The 23,864-nt window shown below is 34.2% G+C and overlaps 1 protein-coding gene across 3 annotated transcripts in view; it reads right to left on the minus strand.

Moving 5' to 3' along the window:
• The window catches only part of SGCZ (sarcoglycan zeta), a 229,309-nt gene extending 205,955 nt beyond the window's left edge, over nucleotides 1-23,354 (minus strand). For all 3 annotated transcript variants that reach the window (XM_045535358.1, XM_045535359.1, XM_045535357.1), the window contains exon 1: nucleotides 23,160-23,354. In XM_045535358.1, the coding sequence (XP_045391314.1) occupies nucleotides 23,160-23,354 (195 nt within the window). The remainder of the gene's footprint in view (nucleotides 1-23,159) is intronic.
• Nucleotides 23,355-23,864: the final 510 nt, after the last annotated feature.

A 23,864-nucleotide genomic window follows, 5' to 3' on the forward strand; every position in this document is an offset into this window, starting at 1 on the left:
TTCTGTACTTTCCATAAGTGATTTAAACTTCTTCATGAGTCCCAATTTCTACTAATGATATTAAGATGGAAGAGAGTGAAGAACTCAATCTTTTCAATAAAAATTATTTTACTCTTCCAGTTTAGACAGGCTCACACGAAATGACAACAATTTTCAGCCAAGTCATATTTCAACTTTATATCTGGTGGTGTCTGGACTGGAGGGGAGCTCAAGTGGCCATATGGAATTTGGGATGGGGCTTTTCATGGACATGCTGATGTTTTTCTTATCTTTTAGATCCTTTCTGACACACCATGGTTATGGTCATTGCCCTGCCCAGTTTCTAGATGCCCTATGGGCATCACATATCATAGTTCACACTCAGTGACTTGGGTGAGTTGTGATTGTGACACAAGCTAAGCAATGTGATTGCTCCAAACACAGCCTATCATGGCTCTCACAGATATTCTGAGTCTCCAGAATTATTCATTATCCACTTCCTAGTTAAAGATGTCCACTCTGCAAGTTCTGCAATAGAAATACCTCATCTAGGACCACAGAAGTTCAATGGGAGACCTATTAACTCTCAACACAACTAATATCCATTCTCTTGGGAGCATATAGGTACTCCTGCATTTCTTCAATTTCACATCATTGTTAAGAGGGCCTTAGGCAGTTTCCATCCTTATACATATCTGCCTAAACGTGCCAACCACATTTCCACTCTGTTTTGGCAACTGATGACATGTGGGGGCTCTCTGCAAAGCACTCTGCTCCCAAAAATCCAAATAAGAGGTGGGAAAAACATCCCTTGTTTTCAGCTATTTCTTCAATCTAGATGGGATTTAAATAGTCTATCTTCATTCTTCCCCCAGAGAAGTTTAAGAACCCTAGTGTGTGACTCCCTCTATGTTTCTTTCACTTGAGCCCTTTTCCCAAAACTTGTGAAAGTCTCTTTACTTTCTCCTTCCTGTCGGAGACTTGCTATTCTTTTCTCTTTTAGCATGCCTTATTATTGATAAAACGAGTTAATAAGGAATAATGCACAGCTGTCATTTCAATATATGAGAAAGAAAACATGCTGATATAAACTTGATCATGTTCAACTGTGTCATTGAATATGCCTGCTCATATATGGTTCCTACAGAGAAATTACTAAAACAAGAAAAAATGTTTGTGAATTCTACCTAGCTGTTAATAGTTTCTATGGAGAAGGCATAACATGGGAGGCTGAGTTCTATTTCCTTGTAAGGAGGAAGAAGCGTGTAGAAATGAACAGATAAAAACAAAAAGAGATCTCTATTTACAACTGTTTTGGTTTGTTTTTTCCATCACAGATACCTTTTTTTTTTTTAATAAGCGAGCAAAAACTTTATTATCTAGAGACTATACCAACTTAAACACAATTTGGGAACTCTGACAGTCCCTTTTCTATAATCTAGTTTCCTTTTTTTCTTTAAAAATATGGAAAAATAATCTGCACAAGAGCCTACAGTCCATCTACCTTTCCATCCCGCAGAGCATCTGTAAAATTCCATCTGCTCCCGCTTTTCTGCATCCAAAGGTTAAAGGTCCTTCAGGTCTAACTTCAGATTCTACTTTAACAGAGACCCGGAGGCCCCATTTCCCCTGGCTATTCCCAGCGCCAGAAGTGCTATCTCACGGTGCAGTCCCTGCCTTTGGCCCCCAGCTCTCTCTCGGCCTTCAGCTTTCTGTCACCGCGGACATCCAAGCCCGGCCACCCGGGGTCCCGCGGCCTGACGGGGCAGGTCGGCCCGACGCGGCCGCGCCAACGGGCCAGGCCGGAGGGAGCTAAGACGGCACCTGGCAAAGGCCCGCGCTCACAGGCACAGTGACCCAGTTCAAACCCCAAAACCTAACCATCCACCTCAACTCTCCTTTAACGTGAGAATGTGTGTGGGGGGGGGGCGGGGGGGCGAAAGGGGTTGACAGGTAAAAATAATCCGCATCTACAGCCCGTCCGCCGCTCGCCACACCAAACGCCACACCCTCGACGCGCTGAAGGCGGGAAAGGCCCTGGCATCCGCTGTGGAGATAACAAGGTCGGGAAGGGTCCTGTACGTCGCGTGAAGCCACAAGACCACACCTACCTGACTACGGACGCTTCTCTGGACCACCCCTCCTCATCAATGGTCACCTACATCGCCTTCTAGTTCCCTGTGGCTGACGGTGAAAAAGCGCCCTCACTCGGGCACAGCGCAACGCGCCTGCGCGGTCTCCTGACGCAGAGGAGGAGCTGTCAGTGCGCATGCTCCACCCTTGATTGCCGCTCCGCCCCCTCACAAATACCTTGAAGTCCGTCATAAGCCTGATTGCTGTACTCTCCATTTTAAATGATTTGATATAATTTGTATCTTTGTCCCCTCCAAATCTCATGTTGAAATTTAATCTTCAATGTTGGAGGTGGGGCCTGGTGGGAGACGTTTGGGTCATGACAGTGGGATGGCTCATAAAGAGCTTGGTGCTGTCCGTCACAACTCCATGTAATGTAATGAGTGAGTTTTTGCTCTATTAGTTACTGGGGGGAATCTGATTGTCAAAAAGATCCTCACACCTCCTCCCCTCTATCTCTTCTTCCCCTTCTCACCATGTGATGCTGGCTCCCCTTCACCTTCCGTCATGAGTGGGAGCTCCCTGAAGCCCTCCCCAGATGCAGATGCTGGTGCCATGCTTCTTGTACAGCCTGCAGACCTGTGAGTTAAATAAACCTCTTTTATTTATAAATTACTCAGCCTCAGGTATCCCTTTATAGCAATGCAAAACAGACTAGAACATGGTTAAAGATGGATACCACTAAAGGAAGTTAGGCCCACGTAATTTTTTTCACTGTGAAAGACCATAATTTTAAAAATGTGTGTATAGATGTTCAATCTTGTACATATTTGTTATAATAGTTACAATCATGGAAATAGATCAGGTTGTCCTCCATCTTTTATTTATATTTGCTATTTTTCCTTACTTAAAGCATATGTCTGTGTGATTTCAATGTTGAGTTGAGGTAATTTTGAAAACAGATTGATTATGTACAATATTATGTCAGGCTATTTTTAAATTACTGAGAATACAAATATAAATAACACATGGGCCTTGCCCTCAGGAACTCCATAATCAAGTTGGAGTGAATAAACAGGTACTTTCAACATGATGGTGTAAGTGGAACAAGACTGGATCAGCCCAGATGTCATGGGAACACCAAGCAAAGGCACTTAACCCAATCTGTGGCGCTTATATTGGGTTTGTACAGAGAAATTACTAACACAAGAAAAAGTGTTTGTAAAATCTAAATAACTGTTATAGTTTCTATGGAGAAGGTGTCAGAGCAGAAGCTACAAGGATGATTCTGAGTTTTCCCCTTAAGTATAACACAGAATGGCCTTCTAGGTAGAGGGAATTATAAAACCAAACACATCTCCCAGCAGCTGTTCATTACTGGAGCATAAAATCTTGGATATTGAGCAATACAAGTGAGGCAGAAAAGTTAGGCAGGAATTAGGTTATAAAAGATGTTGCATGCTGTGCTAAGAAGCCACCTGGACTTTAACTATAAGGCAATAGGGAATCTTAGAAAGACAGACCAAGTATGCCTTTTAAATGGTTCACTCTAATTACAGTAGGAAAGATAGATTTGAAGTGGACCAATTAGGAAGTTATTTGAAGTATGTGATTTTTAATTTGATGTTTTAACCTGGCTGGGCCAAAGTATTCCAAATATTTGGTCAAAAACTGTTCTGGAAGTTGCTGTGAAGGTATTTTTTAGATAAGATCACCATTGAAATCAGTAGACTCTGAGTTAAGCAGATCGTCCTCCATAATATGGGTGGACTTCATTTAATCAGTTAAAAAACCTAAAAGCAAAAAAGACTGACCTCCCCCAGGCAAGATGGGACTCTGACAGCAGACTGCTTTTGAACTTGAACTGCAGCATCATCTCTTCCCTGGATCTCCAGTCAGATGGCCTACCCTGAAGATTGTGGACTTTTCAGCTTCTGTAACATAATCATGTGAGCCAATTCCTTAAAATACTTGTGTGTATATACACCTATTGGTTCCATTTCCCCAGAGAACCTTGATTAATAAAAAAAAGTGCTATAGAAGAGACAGTGTAAATGTCCTTAATGAAATAAGGGAACTCAGGGGTCAGGGAAGGCTAGGGAGAGAAGGTGGCAATTCTTATTTCAGGTAATTTCCAGGAAAGAGGATTCTGGAGGCAGATCAGTGGGACTTTCCAGAAGCTGCTACTTTATAGACCAGTGTAGAACTCAGAGGTGTCAGATAGTAGTCCTTTCTTTCTTTGTTTTGATTTTAAAATAGGGTGCACTCATTGATAAGATCACTTGGGAAGAACATGTAAAATGAGAAGAGAAAAGGGTAGGTACAAAACCTTGAGACAAAATTTAACAAGACTGATTTTATTTTGAAAATTAAATTTAAAAAAATCAAAAGGTATTGGAAGTATAGAAAAATGAGAACACCACAATCATTGTGATCACTGTGTGTAAATAAACAGACCACCCAAATGAGAGCAAATGAAGACTATATAATTATTCAGAATTTACTATAAAAAGGAATCACTGGGCTTTATCAGAGGTTCATAGCCAAGCAGAGAAGTGGGAAGTCTTAATAGTGAAAAATAGTGAAAAAAAGACTTCAGTATGTTCTCATTTCAGGTTGCTGACATGGGGAAGCCGGAGGTGAGTTAACTAGAAGTGAGGCATTTTAGGTGATTTGTTTGAGCTTTTCCCTGTTTCGTCCAGAGTTGGAAGTTGGGGAAAAAATAGGGAAGCTGGCGGTCATTGGCAAGATCCTGACTGTTCTGGGCCAATTAATTGCAACAGAGGTTGTGGGTCAGAATTTTATTGCCATAGATGGTCTGCCTATTGTCCATTTGTATATTAGTCTCTCAACTGGTGAATTCTAACTAGTTTTAAACAACAATTCAGAGGCTAAAATTATTTCTCAATTTCAGATCCTATACAATCTTAATCTAGATATATCATGAAATGTAGTTTAATTTTAAAAACTATTTTTCCCCCTATGGAACATTGAACCCTTGCTAAACTGGATATTTAGGGCTGGCAAGGCAAAATCTTTAAAGTTATCACCTAGCTACACAATAAAAATAAGCAAATAATCTTAGATCTGTTCAGTAAATGACAAACAAGAACGATAGGTCTGAGTTCAAATTCTGCTTTCACTACTTACTATAATAGCTGTGTGCCTTTGGGCAAGTTAATTTAACTTCTAACTTGGGATAATAATACCAACTCTTTCATTGATATTTTAGGAGAAATTAGTTAACCTTTGAACAATCTCATTAGCTATAGTTATGATTTATAACTGTCATAATCATGCATTTTATTATTTAATTTTGTTACCTCTGTAACTACAATGAAGTAATTCCCTCATTATAGTTATTCACCAAGTTAGACTGTACTGGGTGCTTGTTGAATAAAAATATGTGGTCCCAACCATCTCTTATACTATATGGATATATATAAACAGAGTAACTAAAGTTACCATTGAAAAAATTTAAAAAATGCCTTCTGTAGAGCTAAAATCATTTATTAATACATACTGCTTTTTTGAATAGATATTCAACAAAATTGTCTCTATGTTTACTTGGCAAACAGGATTTCTATTTATCTCTAGTGGCAACTGTCCATTTATATTCAGTCTTCAAATGTTCTATTAGGTATAAATAGGTAATTACTTTTAAATCATATCTAAGTAAATATTTTTACACTAATTGTTTTCCATAGTACATATCACTATGACAATTTTGATATTTCCATTACTGATTCTATGAAAAGATTCAAATAAGACCACATTTTCTATTATGCTATTAGCTGAAAAGTCTATATCCTTCAGCAATTAGGATTTCGAAAACCTGATTTTTTATTCTTTAGGTAGTATATGCTGTGCTTTTTAAAGAAAGTTTAAAACTATGATTTAGGAACACAAATTTAAGAAGTGGATTATTATAAATAGAATTAAATTTTTTGCTTAATCACTGAGATAGAAATAATAAATTCCAAGTCAGGTATCTCAGCAAATTTCCCAGAATATTTCTGTCAGAAATGTGATTGGTCTTATGTTGAAATACTGCATAGTACCAATTAATAAATAAAGCTATAAATTCAGTGCACAAAGAAAAAAAGATAATTCATATTTGATTTTCAACATACTATATATTTCAAATTTAATTTAATAAACTCTAGGAAATATATTAGTGTCATTTTTATCATTCATGTTACCGATCATTAGTGCATAACTACATTTTTTCCACTTATTTTGCAGATTTTAGAAAATTCAGCTCATAAATAAGTTCAATGTGTTTTTCCAAAGAAAATTTTAAAACTAATTCAATGCAATCACTGTTTTATATTCAGGAAATCTCAGATTGTGGTAGTTGATTATTAATATTTAATACCAAAATGTTCTCTTTATATAATATTTTTTCAGTTAATTTTAGGTTTAGGAATTTTCCCAGTGTTCTTCAATGGATTTATTTTTGCTATAGTGTACAATGGATACAAATGTAATAAAGTGAAGGTGACTTTTTTTGTTTTTTTTTTCTTTTTAAGCTTTTTTTATTTTTTTTCTATGAGACAGAGTCTCACTTTGTTGCCTGGGCTAGAGTGAGTGCCATGGCGTCAGCCTAGCTCACAGCAACCTCAAACTCCTGGGCTTACGTGATCCCACTGCCTCAGCCTCCCGAGTAGCTGGGACTACAGGTATGCGCCACCATGCCCGGCTAATTTTTTCTATATATATTTTAGTTGGCCAGATAATTTCTTTCTATTTTTAGTAGAGACGGGGTCTCGCTCATGCTCAGCCTGGTCTCGAACTCGAACTCCCGACCTCGAGCGATCCACCCGCCTTGGCCTCCCAGAGTGCTAGGATTACAGGCGTGAGCCACTGTGCCTGGCCCGAAGGTGACTTTTTTCAATAAAAATAGAATTGTATGAAGACAGAAGCCACAGAAAATAAGCACCTTTGCAATTAACCATTAACCATAAATTCAAAAAACAATTGATAATTCCCATTCGTATGTTTCTAATTTAAGGGAGATGTTTTACATTCACAATTTACCTGACCCAATTGTATTAAGATACTAAGCTTTATCTGATAAGTAATTTCTATTTAGGTTCTGATCTACATAGAAAAAATCAGTGGAACTGAAGACAGATTTACGGCACATAGAGCTTTAAAAATGCACATTATAAGCTGTTCTTCCCCCTACTCCCTGCCAGGCGCAAACACGGGCCAATTAGTTCCTGTATTTTATTTGAGATACCAAATAGCAACAAAGTTCAGGAGAGGGCCTGATTGCTTAAACTGTTAAATTCTGCTTGGAGTTTCAGAATACAGATTCAAGTCACTATTTGGAATATAGTAGAGTTGCTTTGAAGATTTAATTTCCTAATTCACTAAAATGAGAGGTTTATTTATTTTTCCTGCTGCTTATGTACATATTTGTTTATGTATGTGAGTGTGTTTGTGTGTACACATTACTTGGGTACTATCAAGGGGCTGCCAGGATTGTATGGAATTCAAACATAGATGATCTGCAATTATAATACCAAAACTATCAGTACTCACATGAACATTTTAAAAATTAATGCCTTGTAAGATCATCACCAATACCCTGAAGAAGTGACAACAAAGAGTTTTGCATACAGGTTTTAGACTGATAATTTCTATATTTGCTTATAAATAACTTTTTTATAAAACAAAAGTTTTATAAAATGAAGTTTATAGACAAACATATATGAAACAAAATATTAAGGCAAAATGCTTTGATGCAACTGTTAGAATCTCTTATATGACATATTTGAGAATGTAGACCTATATAAATGATCAGAAACCTCAAAGTTTGGTAAGTAATACAGTTGACTGTAAATCAGAGTGTTAATTGCTTCTGAGGAGAGTTGCTATGATAGCAGTCCATCACACCCCAGTACAAGAACAGCAAAGAATATATCTGGATATATCTGGATATTTGCTATAGGAAATAAAAAAGAAAAGGATAGCTAATCTGAGTCACAAATTAATTTCTTTCATTAGCCATAAAATTTTCAAAATTATGGCTATATTAGCATAGATTAATCATATCTCAAAGTAGAGCCTTATGATTATAGACTTACAACACAGACTTAAAGTGAAAGAGAAGAATTTTGGGGCATGTTCAATGACAATAACTATAATTCTAATTTTTTCATAACCACTTGTTTCAGGTAACATATCAATCAATATCTAAACTGTCAACAGCTCACTAAACAAATACTTAGAATACACCTTCTTTAAGGAATAGATAAATCAGCTACTTATACTGTACATATTCTCCAAGGAATAATACAAATAGTTGCATTGAATTGCCTTGAACAACATTCATGGATATGGGATAATTCATTGGTCATAATTTAGTGAACAAATAAAAATAACATATTTATTATTTACTGTAGATGTGATTGAGCAAGTCATTCTATATTTGATGTTCTCAAAAGAGAAAACCAGAGTTGTCTTAAGTGTAGGAATTTGATTTTGGTTGATTTTCATATTGGTGAAACTTTGCAAGGCATCAGCAGTTTTTGAGTTTTTGTCTGCCTCCAATTTGATATTTCTACACTTGGAGATACTTAAAAAGTTTCGGCCAAATGAATACAGAATTACCTAAGAACAAGGAGATTAGCAGTAGGAAACCCTATAGATCCTGTGGTAGTAACACTCAGGAAGGATTTTTATCCACACTTTTAATAAGATAGACTATAGCGATTTATTTTAAGAAGGGATAATAGCCAAATAAAGGTCAATGAATAATCTGTTATCTTTCACTAATTTTACTTAAAATAATACATATTTGGAAATTATTTCAGTACAATAGCACATTGTATTGCACTTGCTACTTTAAAGGTGATCTTAAGGAAAAATTGAATGTATATCCTTTTCTCAGTTCTTCATGTAAATATAGATTTAATCCCAAATAGAAATCTTTATTGCCTAGAATATATCAGAAAAACAAATGAAGGAGGTAATACGTATAATGGTTATAGTAGAACTATAAGTTTTGCTATTTTATGAGACTTTTAAGTTTATTTTGTGGTGAAAGATATCCAAAACAAAATTATCAAGTCAATTTAAATGAATGAAGTTACCAGCTGAGAAAGTAATGTCCTGCTTTAAAATATGCATATATAGTCATGTGCCATATAAAACTACTTCAGTTAACGACAGTCTACATATATATGACAGTGGTCCCGTAAGAGCTGAAAAATTCCTATTGTCTAGTGACATCATAGGTGTCATAACATTGTGGCACAATATATTACTCGTGTTTGTGGTGACACTGATGTGAACAAACCTGTGCTGCCAGTCATATAAAAGTATTATACATAATACTTGAAAATGAGAATAAATGACTATGATACTGGCTTATGTATTTACTATAATTTTTGGCATTATTTTAGAGTGTAATCCTTCTACTCCTTAAAAAAAAAAAAAAAAAAAAGGTAACTGTAAAACAGCCTCAGGCAGGTCCTTCAGGAGGTATCCAGAAGAAGGCATTGTTTTCATAAGAGATGACAGCTCCATGTTACTGCCCCTGAAGACCTTCTAGTGGAACAAGATGTGGAGGTGGAAGACAGTGATACTAATGATTCTAACCTTATGTAGGCCTAGGCTAATGTGTGTGTTTGTGTCTTATTTTCTAACAAAAAAGTTTAATAAGTAAAAAATTAAATAAATAAAATAAAAACATAATAGGAAAAGCTTATAGAGAAGAACACAATATACAGCTGTACAGTGTTTTTGTGTTTAAGTGTTACTACAAAAGAGATAAAAAGTTAAAAAATTTAACAGTTTAAAAAGTAAAAGCAGTTATAGTAAGCTAAGGTAATTTATTATTGAAGAAAGAAAAAATAATAAATTTAGTGTAGCCTAAGTGTACAGTGTTTATAAAGTCTACAGTACTGTACAGTAATGTCCTAGGCCTTCAGATTTACTCAATACTCAGTCACTCATTCACCCAAAGTAACTTCCAGTCCTGTAAGCTTCATTCATGTTACATGTCCTGTACAGGTAGGCCATTTTTTATCTTTTATACTACATTTTTATTGTAACTTTTCTATATTTAGATGCATTAAGTTATGCAAATACCATTGTGTTATAACTGCCTACAGTTTTAAGTACAGTAACATGTTGTACAGGCTTGTAGCCTAGGAGCATTAGGCTATACCTTGTAGCCTAGGTAAGTAATGGGCTAAACCACCAAGGTGTATGTAAATACACTATGTTCACCCAGTGATCAAATTGTGCCTAAAGATACATTTCTCAGAAGGTATCCCCGATTGTTAAGCAAGACATGACTGTATAAATATATCACAGTAAGTGCAAGAATGAGACCTGATTAGTCAGATGGGGAATCAAGTCCTTTCATCCTTACAGTACAAAAGAAAACATAACCAAGGCAGTCAAGTTTGGCTACTTCACATTCAATGGCAAACCAGACATAATAAATTTCTAGTTATTCAGCTTAGACTGTTTAATAGGGACAAAATTCATTTTAATATAAAAACAATTGGTGAGAAAAATTGAAATATTTCTTGATCTAATATCCAATGGTTTATAAATAAAGATTAGATTCCTATATAGGTTTTACCAGGTCAGTAAGATTTTTTTTTCCTTGTGCTTGATACTATTTTAGCAGACAGACATAAGAAGATGAAAGTGTTGCTAATCTGGGATTATGTGTTTCTTTAGTAAAATATAGATTGATCCCATCTTGGCAGGTTTAAAAGTCTCATTTCATCTTGAAGGAAATAGTTTGTTGGTTTGAAAATTGAATACTTGTTTCAAATTTTCTTAAGTAAAATAGAAATAATAGCATAGTAACATGGATTTTCAATTGGCAAAGTATTACTTTTAAGTACTCATTATTACTTCATGAAGTCTGTAAAACATTTAGATTTTCACTGATAACCACTTTTAAATTTAATTAAAGAAAACATTCAAAGACTTTTTATATTGGACACAGTAAAGTGAAATTCACATAGATTTTCAAAGGTAGATTTGCTTTTTATTTTTAAGAATAATATTTTAACTAATTATAAAATCACATTCATTGAATAAAAAATACTAAAAGAAGGACAAGAAGATAATTGGAAAAAAAACTTCTAAGAGCATAACTAGAGATAATTATTAATTAATATTTAGCTTTTTGCTTAATGTCTTTTTCTGTGCAATTCTTTTTAGAGACTTGAAGTAATAGCACATACATTATTTTGAATCTGCACTTTTCCCTTTATGCTATACCATAACACTTATTCAAAATTATTAATATTGTTTGGAAAATAATTTTTAATGATTGATATGCATATAAATGTATTATATCTTTAATTCTTCTCCTTGTTTATATCTTTACATTGCCTCATATAAATACAAGATATGCTTCTTTAGACATAAATTTTTTCTTCACATTTATGATTACTTCTTTGGGGTACATAACTGATGTTATAATTACTCTTTAAAGATCCGTCATTCTAAGAATCATACATATTTCAAGTTGGTCTTCAAAAAAGAAGGAAAAACTTATTTGTATAACCAAGTATGACTTCTCAATCATTATGTATTATCCTAACACATGGATGTTTATGGTAGCTTTATTTATAATTGCAAAAACTTGGAGGCAACCAGGAACCAAGATGTTATTCACTAGGTGAGTGCATAATTAAACTTTGGCACATCCAGACAATAGAGTATTATTGTGATAAAAGGAAATCAGATATTTAAGCCATTAAAACATATGGAGTGACCTTAAATGCATACTACTAAAGGAAAGAATTCAATTTGAAAAGGCTACATATTGTACTATTCCAACTATGGGATATTCTGGAAAGGTCAAAATTACGGAGATAGTAAAACGATCAGTGGTTGCCAGGGGTTAGGGAGGAGAGAGGGATGATTAGGCAGAACATAGAGGATTTTTAAGGCACTGAAACTATTCTGTATCATACTATAATGGTGGACATATGCCATTATACATTTATCAAAACCCATAGAATGTACAATACCAAGAATGAATCTTTACGTAAATGATGGACTTTGGGTGACAATGATGTGTCAGTGTAGGTGCATTGATTGTAATAGGTGTGTCTTCCTGGTGTAAAATACAAAGTTTTTAATGGCCAAAATATGTAAATTGTAAGAAAACAGTTATGTACTTCTCTAATGACATTATTCAATTACAAAATTTAAAAGAAAAGTTGAATTACACTTGAATACATCTAGAAATGTGTTGTGGTCCATCACCAGTGCTTTGGGGAATGGAGTGGTTGTCTATCCTGAAGCTTCAGCTCTCAGCTGACATAAATAGCCTCTAGCACAGAGTAATTATTTGCAAGGGAGTTTTAATGGTGATTTCCAGGGGTATTAAAAAATACCAGCACAGATAGAAAACTTCAAACTAAATCTGCTTATAATAAATAGTACTAATATTAATTTGGTCTGAAGATGAGTTAACAAACTAGCAATAAAAGGTCTATGGTGTTATTATTATTCAAAATGACAAATTCATATAAATTCTTGCCCAATAAGATTTTTATTAAAATAATGTTATCTTTACTGGAAACAGCAAACAGCACATTTCTTTGTTTTTTTATGTTTTTTAATTTATGTCAGCCATTTATTAATTTATAACTACAAATATGGATACTGGAATTATGATTTGGATTTTTTCCCCTTTTTTTAATTTCAGCATATTATGGGGGTACAAAAGTTTAGGTTACTTATATTGCCCTTGTTCCCCCTCCCCCCAAGTCAGAGCTTCAAGTATGTCCATCCCCCAAACCAAAAGCACAGTTCAATTATGCTTTTGAAAAGCAAATACTTACTTTTTTTTCCAAAATAACAAAAACATTAATTCTTCTTAAGATAATTACTCTTCCTCCCTTAATTTCCTACTAAAATAGTCAAATTATATAAGATGAATATGTGCCATTATTTGTGAGAATAAGTACACATGTGGAGATACACACATATTTCATTACATTCAATGTGATTTAATCTATTCTATGTCCTGGCTGTGAGCTATTCACAAGGGCAAGTGATTTTAATTTTCTAGACTTCTGTCTCCTCTTATGTAAAAAGACAGCACTGACCTATGGTCTTTTCCAGATCTAGTATATTATACAATGTATTAAACATATTAATTAACAAGTCTGTGATTTCTATAACTTTTTATTTAATAGCTAATTCTCTTAATCTTTAGTTTTTCTCCTAGTATTCTAATGAACTTCATTTTGCACATGCTATGTATAGTTTTGTGATTTATCTTATGCCACAGTTTTTTGCAGTTTATTTCAGTAAACAGAACTATCACTTGGTAGTTGTTTGAACTTGGATAAAAATGACTAAATTTTTCTTTATAAAGTCAAGGAGAGAAAATGTACTGCTGGGCTAAGACTAAGCATGAAAGATTTCATCTGAGAGGGACAATTTGTCAGAAAATTATGAGGAGGTGCAAACAGAGGGTTATAATGGAAGCAGTCTTGCAACATTAATGATATCATTCACTCTCATCAAGTCTGTAATAAATCCACACACACCATGCTGAGGGACCCGTGCAGTCTGCTGTTCCTGGCATTCACCTGCAGAGCTGTAGTCCTGCCCCAGAAGGCGGAGCCCCATCTCGGCTCCAGGGTGAGCACCATGACATGATGCATGTGCTGAGGAATGGACTGGGAAAATGGAAATGGCAGCCCAGAAAGGTGGACAAAAATGATGATCTAAATCACCTTCAGCGTGGTCTCTTATCATGGCCAATTAGTTAATCCTCAGCAAAACATACTTTAACCGATGCAAAGACTAGACTGCAATCACTGGAATAAAATAGCCTTTCTGAAAAATCATTGTTTCCTTTATAAAGGTGCCATTAATAAGTGTCATTGCTCTATCCAGAAATTAAACCTAATGCCTACTCTGCCAAACTCAAAAGTGTAATCATGCTTGGAGCTTACACAGCAGTTTTAACCATTCTAATTACTCACTGACTGTGAGAGATGAGGTCCATTTCTCCATTAAATTAATAAGAGTTGAGGGTATTGATGTGTCTTTTGCCCAAGAAGTTCAAAATATAATTATAAATCAGTAATATCGTATTTATATATTTAATGGTGTTGTATGAATGCACTGAGGTATACCATTTAAAGGGAGTAAATTATTTAATGAAGAATATTGAAAGAATTAATTTTAATTTAATTTTAATAACATTGATACAATGGTATGTGGTGGAAAGAGCAGGAACTCTGAAATTGCATAGCCCATGTTTCTAATCTTCCTCATCAGTGTGACCTTGAGAAGTTTATTTAATTTCCCTAAGTTTCTGTGTCTTCATCTGTCAAAGGGATACAATATTTGTTTTGCAGTATTATTGTGAAATTCAATAAGGTCTGTCTATAAAGCATATAATCTTGTTAATAAACTACATGCTAAATAAATATGGGCTCCCCAGCATCTTAAACTTTGCTCTTATATTTAAAGAGTTAGGCCTAAAGGGTTATAATCCAGAGTGTTATAAAAAATAATTGATAATAAAATATCTCAGTCATGTAATAATTTAATACTCTGATCATTAAAGACACTCAGAACATTTAGAATCAACAATAAAAATCCCACTCTAATATCCAGATAATTTTTAAGTATTAGATTTTTCAGATGGTTCAAAAAGGAGATTAGCTCTCTCTGACAAATAAGCTCCCTCGTTCAGACAGGCCAGAAAGGTTGCTTTCGAGTAATGTAGGTTTTCAAAATAATCAGCCTTGTGTCATCAAAATAATAATGATTGTTGACAGCTCTTAAAAGTTTCATGTAAACCATTTTTATATGTCAGCTTTAAATTAGAATTTAATAAGGAATCTTTATTATCCCTTCATCATCCTAAGGGAATAGGACATTTTTCCTGATAAAATGTACTATATACAATAAGTTTCATTATTCACAGATAATCATGCATGAGAATAATATTTGTCATTATACTTAGTTGGCACAAATTGAGTGCTTACTCTAAGATCTATTTTAAGAGCTTTTACAAAAATTCACTCACTTAATACTTCTAATGTCTCCACGAGGTCAACATTATTATCACCATTTTACTGATGAAGACACTGGAGATAGAGAGGTTAAGTAACCAGCACAAAGTCACCTTGCTAAGCAGCCAGTCATGGAGCCTGCATGTGAATCAGGCTGTCTCCAAGATTCATGCCCTTAACCTTAATGCATATCATCGGTATTAATACGATTATAAACTCTCTTATTTATTTACTTATGTATTTATTAATACACACTTATTGAGATCCTTTCATGTGTCTGGGATTGTTTTATGCTCAACCTTAATAGAAAGAATCAAGTTATTTAATAATTCACACAGTGGATAGAATTTCTGTGAAAATGAAAGAGCAGAAAATGACTAAGAATGATAATAACAGCAAACACTTAGATACTTGTTAGTATACACCAGGTACTTCTGAAGCATTTTCATTATTTTAATTCTTTTGATTTTTATATGAGCCTAATGAAATAGATAATAATAATAGATAATAATATTGCACTCTTTCTATAGAGAAGGAAACTGAGCTACAGTTTAAATAACTCACCCTTGGTAACATAGCTAATAAATGGACAAAATGGGCCAGAGTTTAGACTTTTGACCAGTGCTTGGTGGTTTTTCTGAGATGGTTGTGGCAGTACCAGCAATCTAAGAAAATCTTGCTGTCGACACTGATTTTGCCTAAGAAAATACCCCACTGCCAGGTAATAGAGACTCAAGATTTGTTCCCTGGTTATATAACATTTATGAATATAAAAATGAATTTGCTTTATGTTTCTAAATTGTTGCATATAAGAAATAGTTTTTATAGCATATAAGAAATAGTTTTTGCTTTATGTTTCTAAATTGTTGCATATAAGAAATAGTTCCTGATATATTTATGGGGTTTTGAGAGAAATGAATGCTTACTAGTAGGAAAGACCATGAGGTTCAGAACTCTTGAGATGTCTGATTTAGGTCAATGTTCCATAACAATTCTGTGAGAAATGCAAATAACAAAACTTACACCCCTGAGTTTGCCCTTTTGGACTCCTTGAATAAAATTTCTCCCCTTTTCTAGCTTCTGCTGTTATTGATCCTTTTCATTTTTCTTTCACTACCTGGAAATTAGATTATAATTGGTGAGGATTATTTTTGTTTGGCATGTGTGTGTTTGCATATATGTATGTGTGTTTTACTTTTATAATCAAAGGTAAGTTCACAAAATCACCTACACATGAGATGATTGGGCCACCAAATTGGGTTACCAAATTTCTAGAAAATCTTAGTATTCCATAGTTTCCAACTGTTAAATGAAGAGGTCTTTGGGGAAATTATGTCTGATTTTGATGGATAGGCTGTGAGGGTCCACTGTAGTAGATGAGGCTGGAAGTCATGAAACACAGAGTGATTTTATCTCTCAGTTAAAGGCCATACTTTTCTAGAGGGGTTGTAAACACATGGTAGCATAGAGGTTCTGATAGTTGGTAGTATTTTACCAGTAATTGCCAGCCTATGGTGCCTCTTATTTACCAACGTATCTTACCTCAAGGAAGATAATGTAAAAAAGTGATTTTAAATAAAATCCAAGTGTGTGTGTGTGTGTGTGTGTGTGTGTGTGTGTGTGAGAGAGAGAGAGAGAGAGAGAGAGAGAGAGAGAGAGAGAGAGAGAAATAAAAGGGTGGGATTTTACTGTAGTTATTATTGAGGGAGTCAGCCAGATCTAGTAATTAGAACTTCAAAGGACTACACTTTCACTGAAAAACTATCATTCCTAAGTACTTTCGTATTCTGGGAGAATGTGTGCTACATTTGTCTTCCTATCAGGGAAGCTGGTCACTGGCTAAAAGATGTGAATGGGCTTGAGTAATGCCCCTTTGTTAATGAGATAGGAAAATTCAGCTAAAGATGGAATCTGGTTGGAATCTGAAGCAGATTTACTGAAAGAACAAGTGGAAGAGTTAAAACATTAAGTTTGATAAGCCCGCTAGTGAAAGTGAATCTACATCTTTTAAAATTATATATATTCAAAAAATAATGTATCACCTACTGTGTGCCCAACCAAGATTCCAAGATAAATAAGAAAATAAGACGAGCCTCTGCTCCTTATGAACGTCCATATCAACGGGATGGGGGTGGGGGCAGAAGGAAGTCTGGTAGAGAAGTGGTATATATTTAGATGAACCATAATTATATATCTAATACAGCATAGTAAATCCTTTCATAGAGATAAGATACATGAATAAATACCTATGAATAAAATAAATGTAAGAATAAATCTACCAGAAAGGGACACATTAATCAATCAATTAATTAACCAAAAAGTAAATAAACAAATGAGGATCTTCATGAGATAGACTGATGGTCAGATTTGTGGCTTAGGAGGTAACAAGTTAGGTTAAGTGGCAATTAATTGTCTTCTAAGAATTAAGTTGGTAATTTCGACAAAAGAAACCCCTACAAGTTGTTAGTGTTGATATAAATTGATTCAGTCACATTGGGGGAAAAAATGGCATTAAAGGTTAATAGTCCTGAACTTACATCCTAGACTCTAGAACCTAAAGAAACTATTTTACTTGTGCAATTATAATTATCAATAGGGACATATGAGAATGTTCATAGGATCATTGTTTGTGATAGAAAACTAAACAAGAACAAGAATACATTGAAAACTTATTATGAGAATGGATAAATAAGGGATATTAATTCAATTAAATTAAGTAAATAAATTGCAACTACACAAGGGATAAATCTCCCAAACATATTGTTGAGGTAAAAACAATATAATGCTTAAATTTTATACAAGCAATTATACACATATGTGTAACTAAATAAATGCAGGAACATTATTCAGGATTGTGCTCATCTCTAGATAGAGTTAGGAGATATTGGTAAAGTTTATTTTTTCAGTTGGGTGATGGTGGTACAGTTGTTAATATTGATTATTATTATTTGCATTAAATATATATATATTTATAATCTTCTTAGGATAAAATATTTTTACAATACATAGTTTAAAAGTGCAATAATGGTAGCTGTCTGTACTACTGCTGTGGATACTCAAGATTGGCCCTGACTCCCTGGAATGTGTGAGGTCTTGAATGTAAGGGATGCTGAGAATGATTAACTTGGTGTTCTGCCTAGAAAAACAGTTAAATACCGCTGCATAGACCAAGGAAGCATCTTCTGTGCAAGAGGCCTTAAATAGCAATGGGGTCATTGGTAGTCCTTGCACCAATTCTTCTCAGCTTAAAATGGCTCTTTGGAAGGATGTATGGCATAGTGACATGAAAAATTAGCTGTCTTTCAATGCAAGTAATGTCAAAGATGGATATTTATTCCACAATTATTTATTAAGGACTGATTATCTGGCAGGCACTGTCTTCTGCCTTAGGAATACAGAAATGGAAAAAGTGTCAAAAATCCTGGTCCTATAGAGCTTACATTCTCTCTGGGGGAGTGGAAATATAATAGACAATGAACAAGGTCATAGAAACATAAACTGTTTTGTGATGAATATGCTAAGGAGTGGAGAAATACAATTAAAAGCTAATGAAGCCTGTGCTTATTTCAAATTTAAACTTTGCATATGTCTTTCCATATCAATAGATTCTAGACACTAAATAAAAATGTACTTGAGTTGAGGACACAGCTTTGATAAATATAAGAACTGGCTGCGTACACAGGGATGAAAAAGTTCATTCAAAAATTACCCTACTAGAGAGAGAAATGAAGAAACCTGTGGTGGGTAACTAATCTTTGGAAAGCACAGTGACTAATGACAGAATATTGCAAAGGTACTGTAGACATCTTCAGTAGAGTGATAATGGCTATGAAAAGCCACTGGATTAATAATGAAGATTAAAAAAAAAGAATTGGTCACAAGAATAACATGAGAATATGTGGTATTTCATTAAACAAGATATTAGAAAGAATACAGGATTTAATACACAAAAATGTGCATTTTATATTTCAACAAAAAAACTTCAAAAAATTTTAGCTTTAGAAATAAAGGAGAAAACTAAACATTGCAGCATGTATACTCTCAATTTTAGAATGGCACATTTAAAATATGATAGAAAGAATCGAGATGACTCTATGGCCTATATCTATAAAGAGAAAGATATCTTGAAAGGATTGTTCTTTTTGTAAACATATAATCATGGATGTGCAATATATTTAATATTTGAAATGAAGAAAAGCAGGTGGCAATGAAATAAATAAAAATAATTGCATAAGGATCTCCCTTACTTATTCTGATTTTTAAACATTGAAAATGTGATAAAGGATCTGTGTGTGGGGGGGTATATGAGAACATATGGTGGTCTTGATAAATTAATTTAAAAAATTCCTGTCATATTGAAATAACAACTAGAATTCCATCTTTGAAAAGGAGACTGCAACAAAACGTCAATATATTTAATAATAATAAACTATACAGTGATTTAATGGGATAGTTTGAAAGGAGGGTTTAAGCAGATGCTAACTGACCAAATAGAGAGAACACTGGAAAGTGACCTCTAGCAATATATGGATGGTTGAACTAAAATTTCCCAGTTCCTGGTTAATCCTAAATTATGATGATATTCAATCCTTCTTTTCTTGGGACTTCTTTGTAGCGAACATTCATCACAATGATTATATATAAGCCTCTAAGAATTTTTTTTCTCCAATTTATTCAATCAACTAATTGTTTCAATTATTGCCTACATCTGGGTTTTCTTGACTTCTCAGTAAGAACATTCATGACTTTGCTCTCCCCCTTTGCTTAATAAATGCTATTTATGTTTCCATTCTTTGTTTTGCTGGCTAGTTAGCATATATAATAGAACTATGTTGCAGTTGGATGCCACCAACTTTTAGTTGGTACTATTTTTAAAATGAATATTATTGTATTAATTTACAATTTTTAAATATGGAGCTAATTTACTTAGAATGAAACTTGAACATAGAAAAGAATGTTGCCTCAGCAGAATGGTTGGATTTGATAGACTTGCTAGAATAGCCCATTTATGTTGAACCACAAATATATTATAGCAATCAACCAAACAACAATGACTAAAAACCATGTAATTGGGTTACACTGATCTCAATATAATGAAGTTTCAGAATCTCCCTGTTCAACTCACTTCTACATTTATCAACTCTCATAGCCAGGATATTATTGCTTACATCTGTCTGAAGTCTTTCACCCTGTAGTATGAACTCATTTCCTTTTTCTTGGTTTTCTTCAACTGGGTATCTCAATAAGCCAAATAATTTTATTTTGCACAAAATTAGAAACACAAATTATTTCCCCCAAATAAGATCATTTCAACCCTACAGATCATGCACAATATTGGTCATAATGATGGACTCCAACAAGCATCATAAAACAGGTTGGCAGCTATCCTTGCTATGCTGAAAATACAACATTTTGATAACAATAACATGTCCTGTTTGCTCAAATAAAAGATGTTAACAGCCACATATTTCCTGTTTTGGATGGCAACACTTATAATAAAAGTGAAATACATTTTGTCCAGATCAATAATACTTCCCAAACAATTTACACATTATTTTCTGCTTCTCCCAATGGTGCGGCAACTAGTCTTTAGTATTCTCTGTGGAGACAGACACAAACATAATGTGCTAGTGGAAACATAAAATTGATTTTTTTTTTACTGCTCTCATATAAGAGGATTACAAATTATTTTTATACTTCTCAAGTATATACCACTTAATATGTAGTATTCAGGACTGCTAAAATCTACTTAAGGAATTCTGAATTTCTCTGATAAATTATAAATAACTACAGTGCGATGGAGAGTTTGTTAATCTTACAAACACTATCTTGATAGAATTGTTACAACTTCTGTACATTTACTTCAGCTACATGCAAATAGCTTTCATGGCTGAAGGAAGGACAGTGTTTCTTTTGATTCTGAAAAGGAAAAATCATAATTTAAACAAAAGAAAAATGAAAAAAAAAATACCAGGACTCCTTTGGAAACAACCCCTTTTATTATCCCTAAAACTATGTTGGCATTTACAATTTGACCAGCTGAGGTTCAAATTAGAGAGCTTCATGGGTGACAGAAACTCTGAGGCCTGTAAGTATCCTGAAGACACAGGCGATTGTTTCAATTATGTCCCATGGAAGGCTCATCCAGGCTTGGTGTCAGCATGAGGCAAGGTATCGGGAGTGTGATGCATGTAGCCACACAGTTAATGTATTTAAGTATGTTTTCCTAATTAATTTAAATAACGTGTGAGAGCTTACATGGCTTGAACCTGAAAATTCCCGTGGTCTGGTCATTGGATAGAATCAAGGCTCCCTGAAACTAGAGAGCTGATTCCCTTTCAGGAGCTTTTGAAAGATACCTTTTGAGAGAGGAAATCAAACAATATACTCGACATTTCAAACTTTGGAGAAAACCCTATTCTTTATCTCTTTTCCATTTTTTTTTTAAGATAAAAATGAGTTTGAAAATGTTGACATCAGCAACTGATAGTTTGGCTGATATTGAAGGTAGCACAAAAGAGTTGGCAGGAGCATGAACACTGCCCCTACCATATGATAAATGAATCATTAATGAAACCCAGACACTAGTCAGAGAAGGCAGGAGCAGAGCTAAGAACAGAAACAGCAGGGGTAGAGTTGGTGACGTTTATACCAAACTAGTCTCAAATGAGAGGGGAAACCAAGCCAACTCTTACACGAATGAGGGTTTCAGATGCATCAACAGAGAATTTCATAAGCAATAATTTGCCTATCAGCCCTCATCTCTACCTGGAGCCACCCTCAGGTGACCCACATGCCTTGATCCATGCCCTGAACACATATCTGTGTCTAGGACATAGCTATTATTTTCCAACTCTAGGAACGAACTGACTCCTGCTCATCCTTCCTTTGTCTTTAGTTTCTTTTTTGATCAATACTCTTCAAAATTTGCACGGTATTAGGAAAAATGGAACTGTTGCTCAGCGCATTTTTATTCATGAGCATATGCACCAAGATTGTGGTGCCTTACAACATGGACAAATGCTGGGCTCACTTTCTCTTTTGAAATTCTGTTTACAAGTTAGAATTAGGTGTTAGTGAAGTCAGGAAGAGAGGATTCCTGCTAAATCAATACCTAGCAGAGTTAAAAAAATATATCTGCCCAGTATAGGAATATTATCAGTGAAGTTAAACAGCCAGCTTTAGACTCACCCCTGAGGATACAGAGTTCTAAAGAATAATAGTAGTCTGTCAGCAAGTAAAAGATAACTGATTGTAAGTAAAGACATCTGAGTTCTCCAAACAAAGGCAGAATGTTTAAAGCTGAACGGAGAAATTTAAGGATTTAGCCACAAACTATGAAATGAACTAAACCAGACTTTGCTGAAACAGCACATTTTTCACACCTAAGTCAAGCTTATACAGTTATTGTATGCGTTCAATAAACTGAACCAAAATTCATCAATAAATTAGTTATATAATCATTTTTGTCATTAATTTTCCTAAAATTTTATTTAATTTCCATCTTCTATTTACTGGGTATGTGCTCTAAAAGAATGGGGTCACCAGCTGATGGCAATTATAGACATTGTTCTATGTAGCTCAGAAGACATTCCAAGGTTTAGATTCAATCATGCAGTATATTATACAGAAGGGAGATATAGTGGCATATACTCTATATGGAGTAATTCCAAGGCACTTGTGAGTTATAATATTAATGTTAAGTTTACTGTGAAATAATATCTCTAAAAACAGACTTCTTAAATTAGGAGTCTTATACCTTAAATTCCAAGATATCATAAGCACTAATTTAGGCTTACTGGTTAAATGTCTTCTAATTTTCCAGTGAATCAATTTGCTGTGCTGTCTCATGATACAAATTTCCCACACTTAAGTGCCAGGTAGTAATATCATATGTATATCATGACTAAACATACTAAATGTAGGCTTAAATTAAAATGACAAACATTGGAATTTAAAGATATATATTTGTAAAGATAGAGATGAATAACTTTTGATTAAAAATAAAAAAATAAAAACAGAGCTGGACAGTCTTTGATTCAAAAGCAATAGATGTAAAATCATGGTGGTACTTACCACGGTGAAATTCATAACTTTCAATATCCATATTGTCATGGCTAAGTTAACTATCATGGTAACCAACAGCAGAAGGACAAAGAAGTATAAGCACCTCTTTCGCCATCCATAAATTCCCACTGGGTAAAGTTGTGCATTCTCAGTCCTTGGCAGGTTATTCTGTTGTGTTGCTAGTATGTATTGTTCTCGTGTCATCTGAAAAATAAAAAAAAAAGGAGAGAGAGAGAGAGAGAGAGAGAGAAGAAAAGAAGCATTAAAAATAAACTTTTTTTTTTAACAGAAGGCACAATATACCCAAGAATAGTGGTCAGTGAGTGCTCAACTGATTTTTATTGTGTAATTAAAATGTTACAGAAACTCTCAAATCATTCTCATCAATGTAGTTTATTAGAGCTGTTTGATTTTTACATCTGCAATATATATAGTCAGGTTTGCCCAATGTAAACAGTAGGCTTTTCTTTTAGTAGGATTTGCAGACTGTCGGCTCTACTTCCAGTTATCTATAACTCAACAACTAGTTTACTGAGTCCAAGCTACTCTTGGAATAGGCTTTACCTGTTTTGGAAGGTAGGTAGAGACTAAATGTATCACAAGATTTTTCTATACCTTTCTCTAAAAATGCAGGCTATACATGGTTCAGTATATATGTCTCAATAAAAATGCCAATGCACTTGCAAATATCTATGTAAAGAAGATATACTTTAG

This window comes from Lemur catta, chromosome 22, assembly GCF_020740605.2.
Source record: "Lemur catta isolate mLemCat1 chromosome 22, mLemCat1.pri, whole genome shotgun sequence".
NCBI classification, from domain to species: domain Eukaryota; kingdom Metazoa; phylum Chordata; class Mammalia; order Primates; family Lemuridae; genus Lemur; species Lemur catta.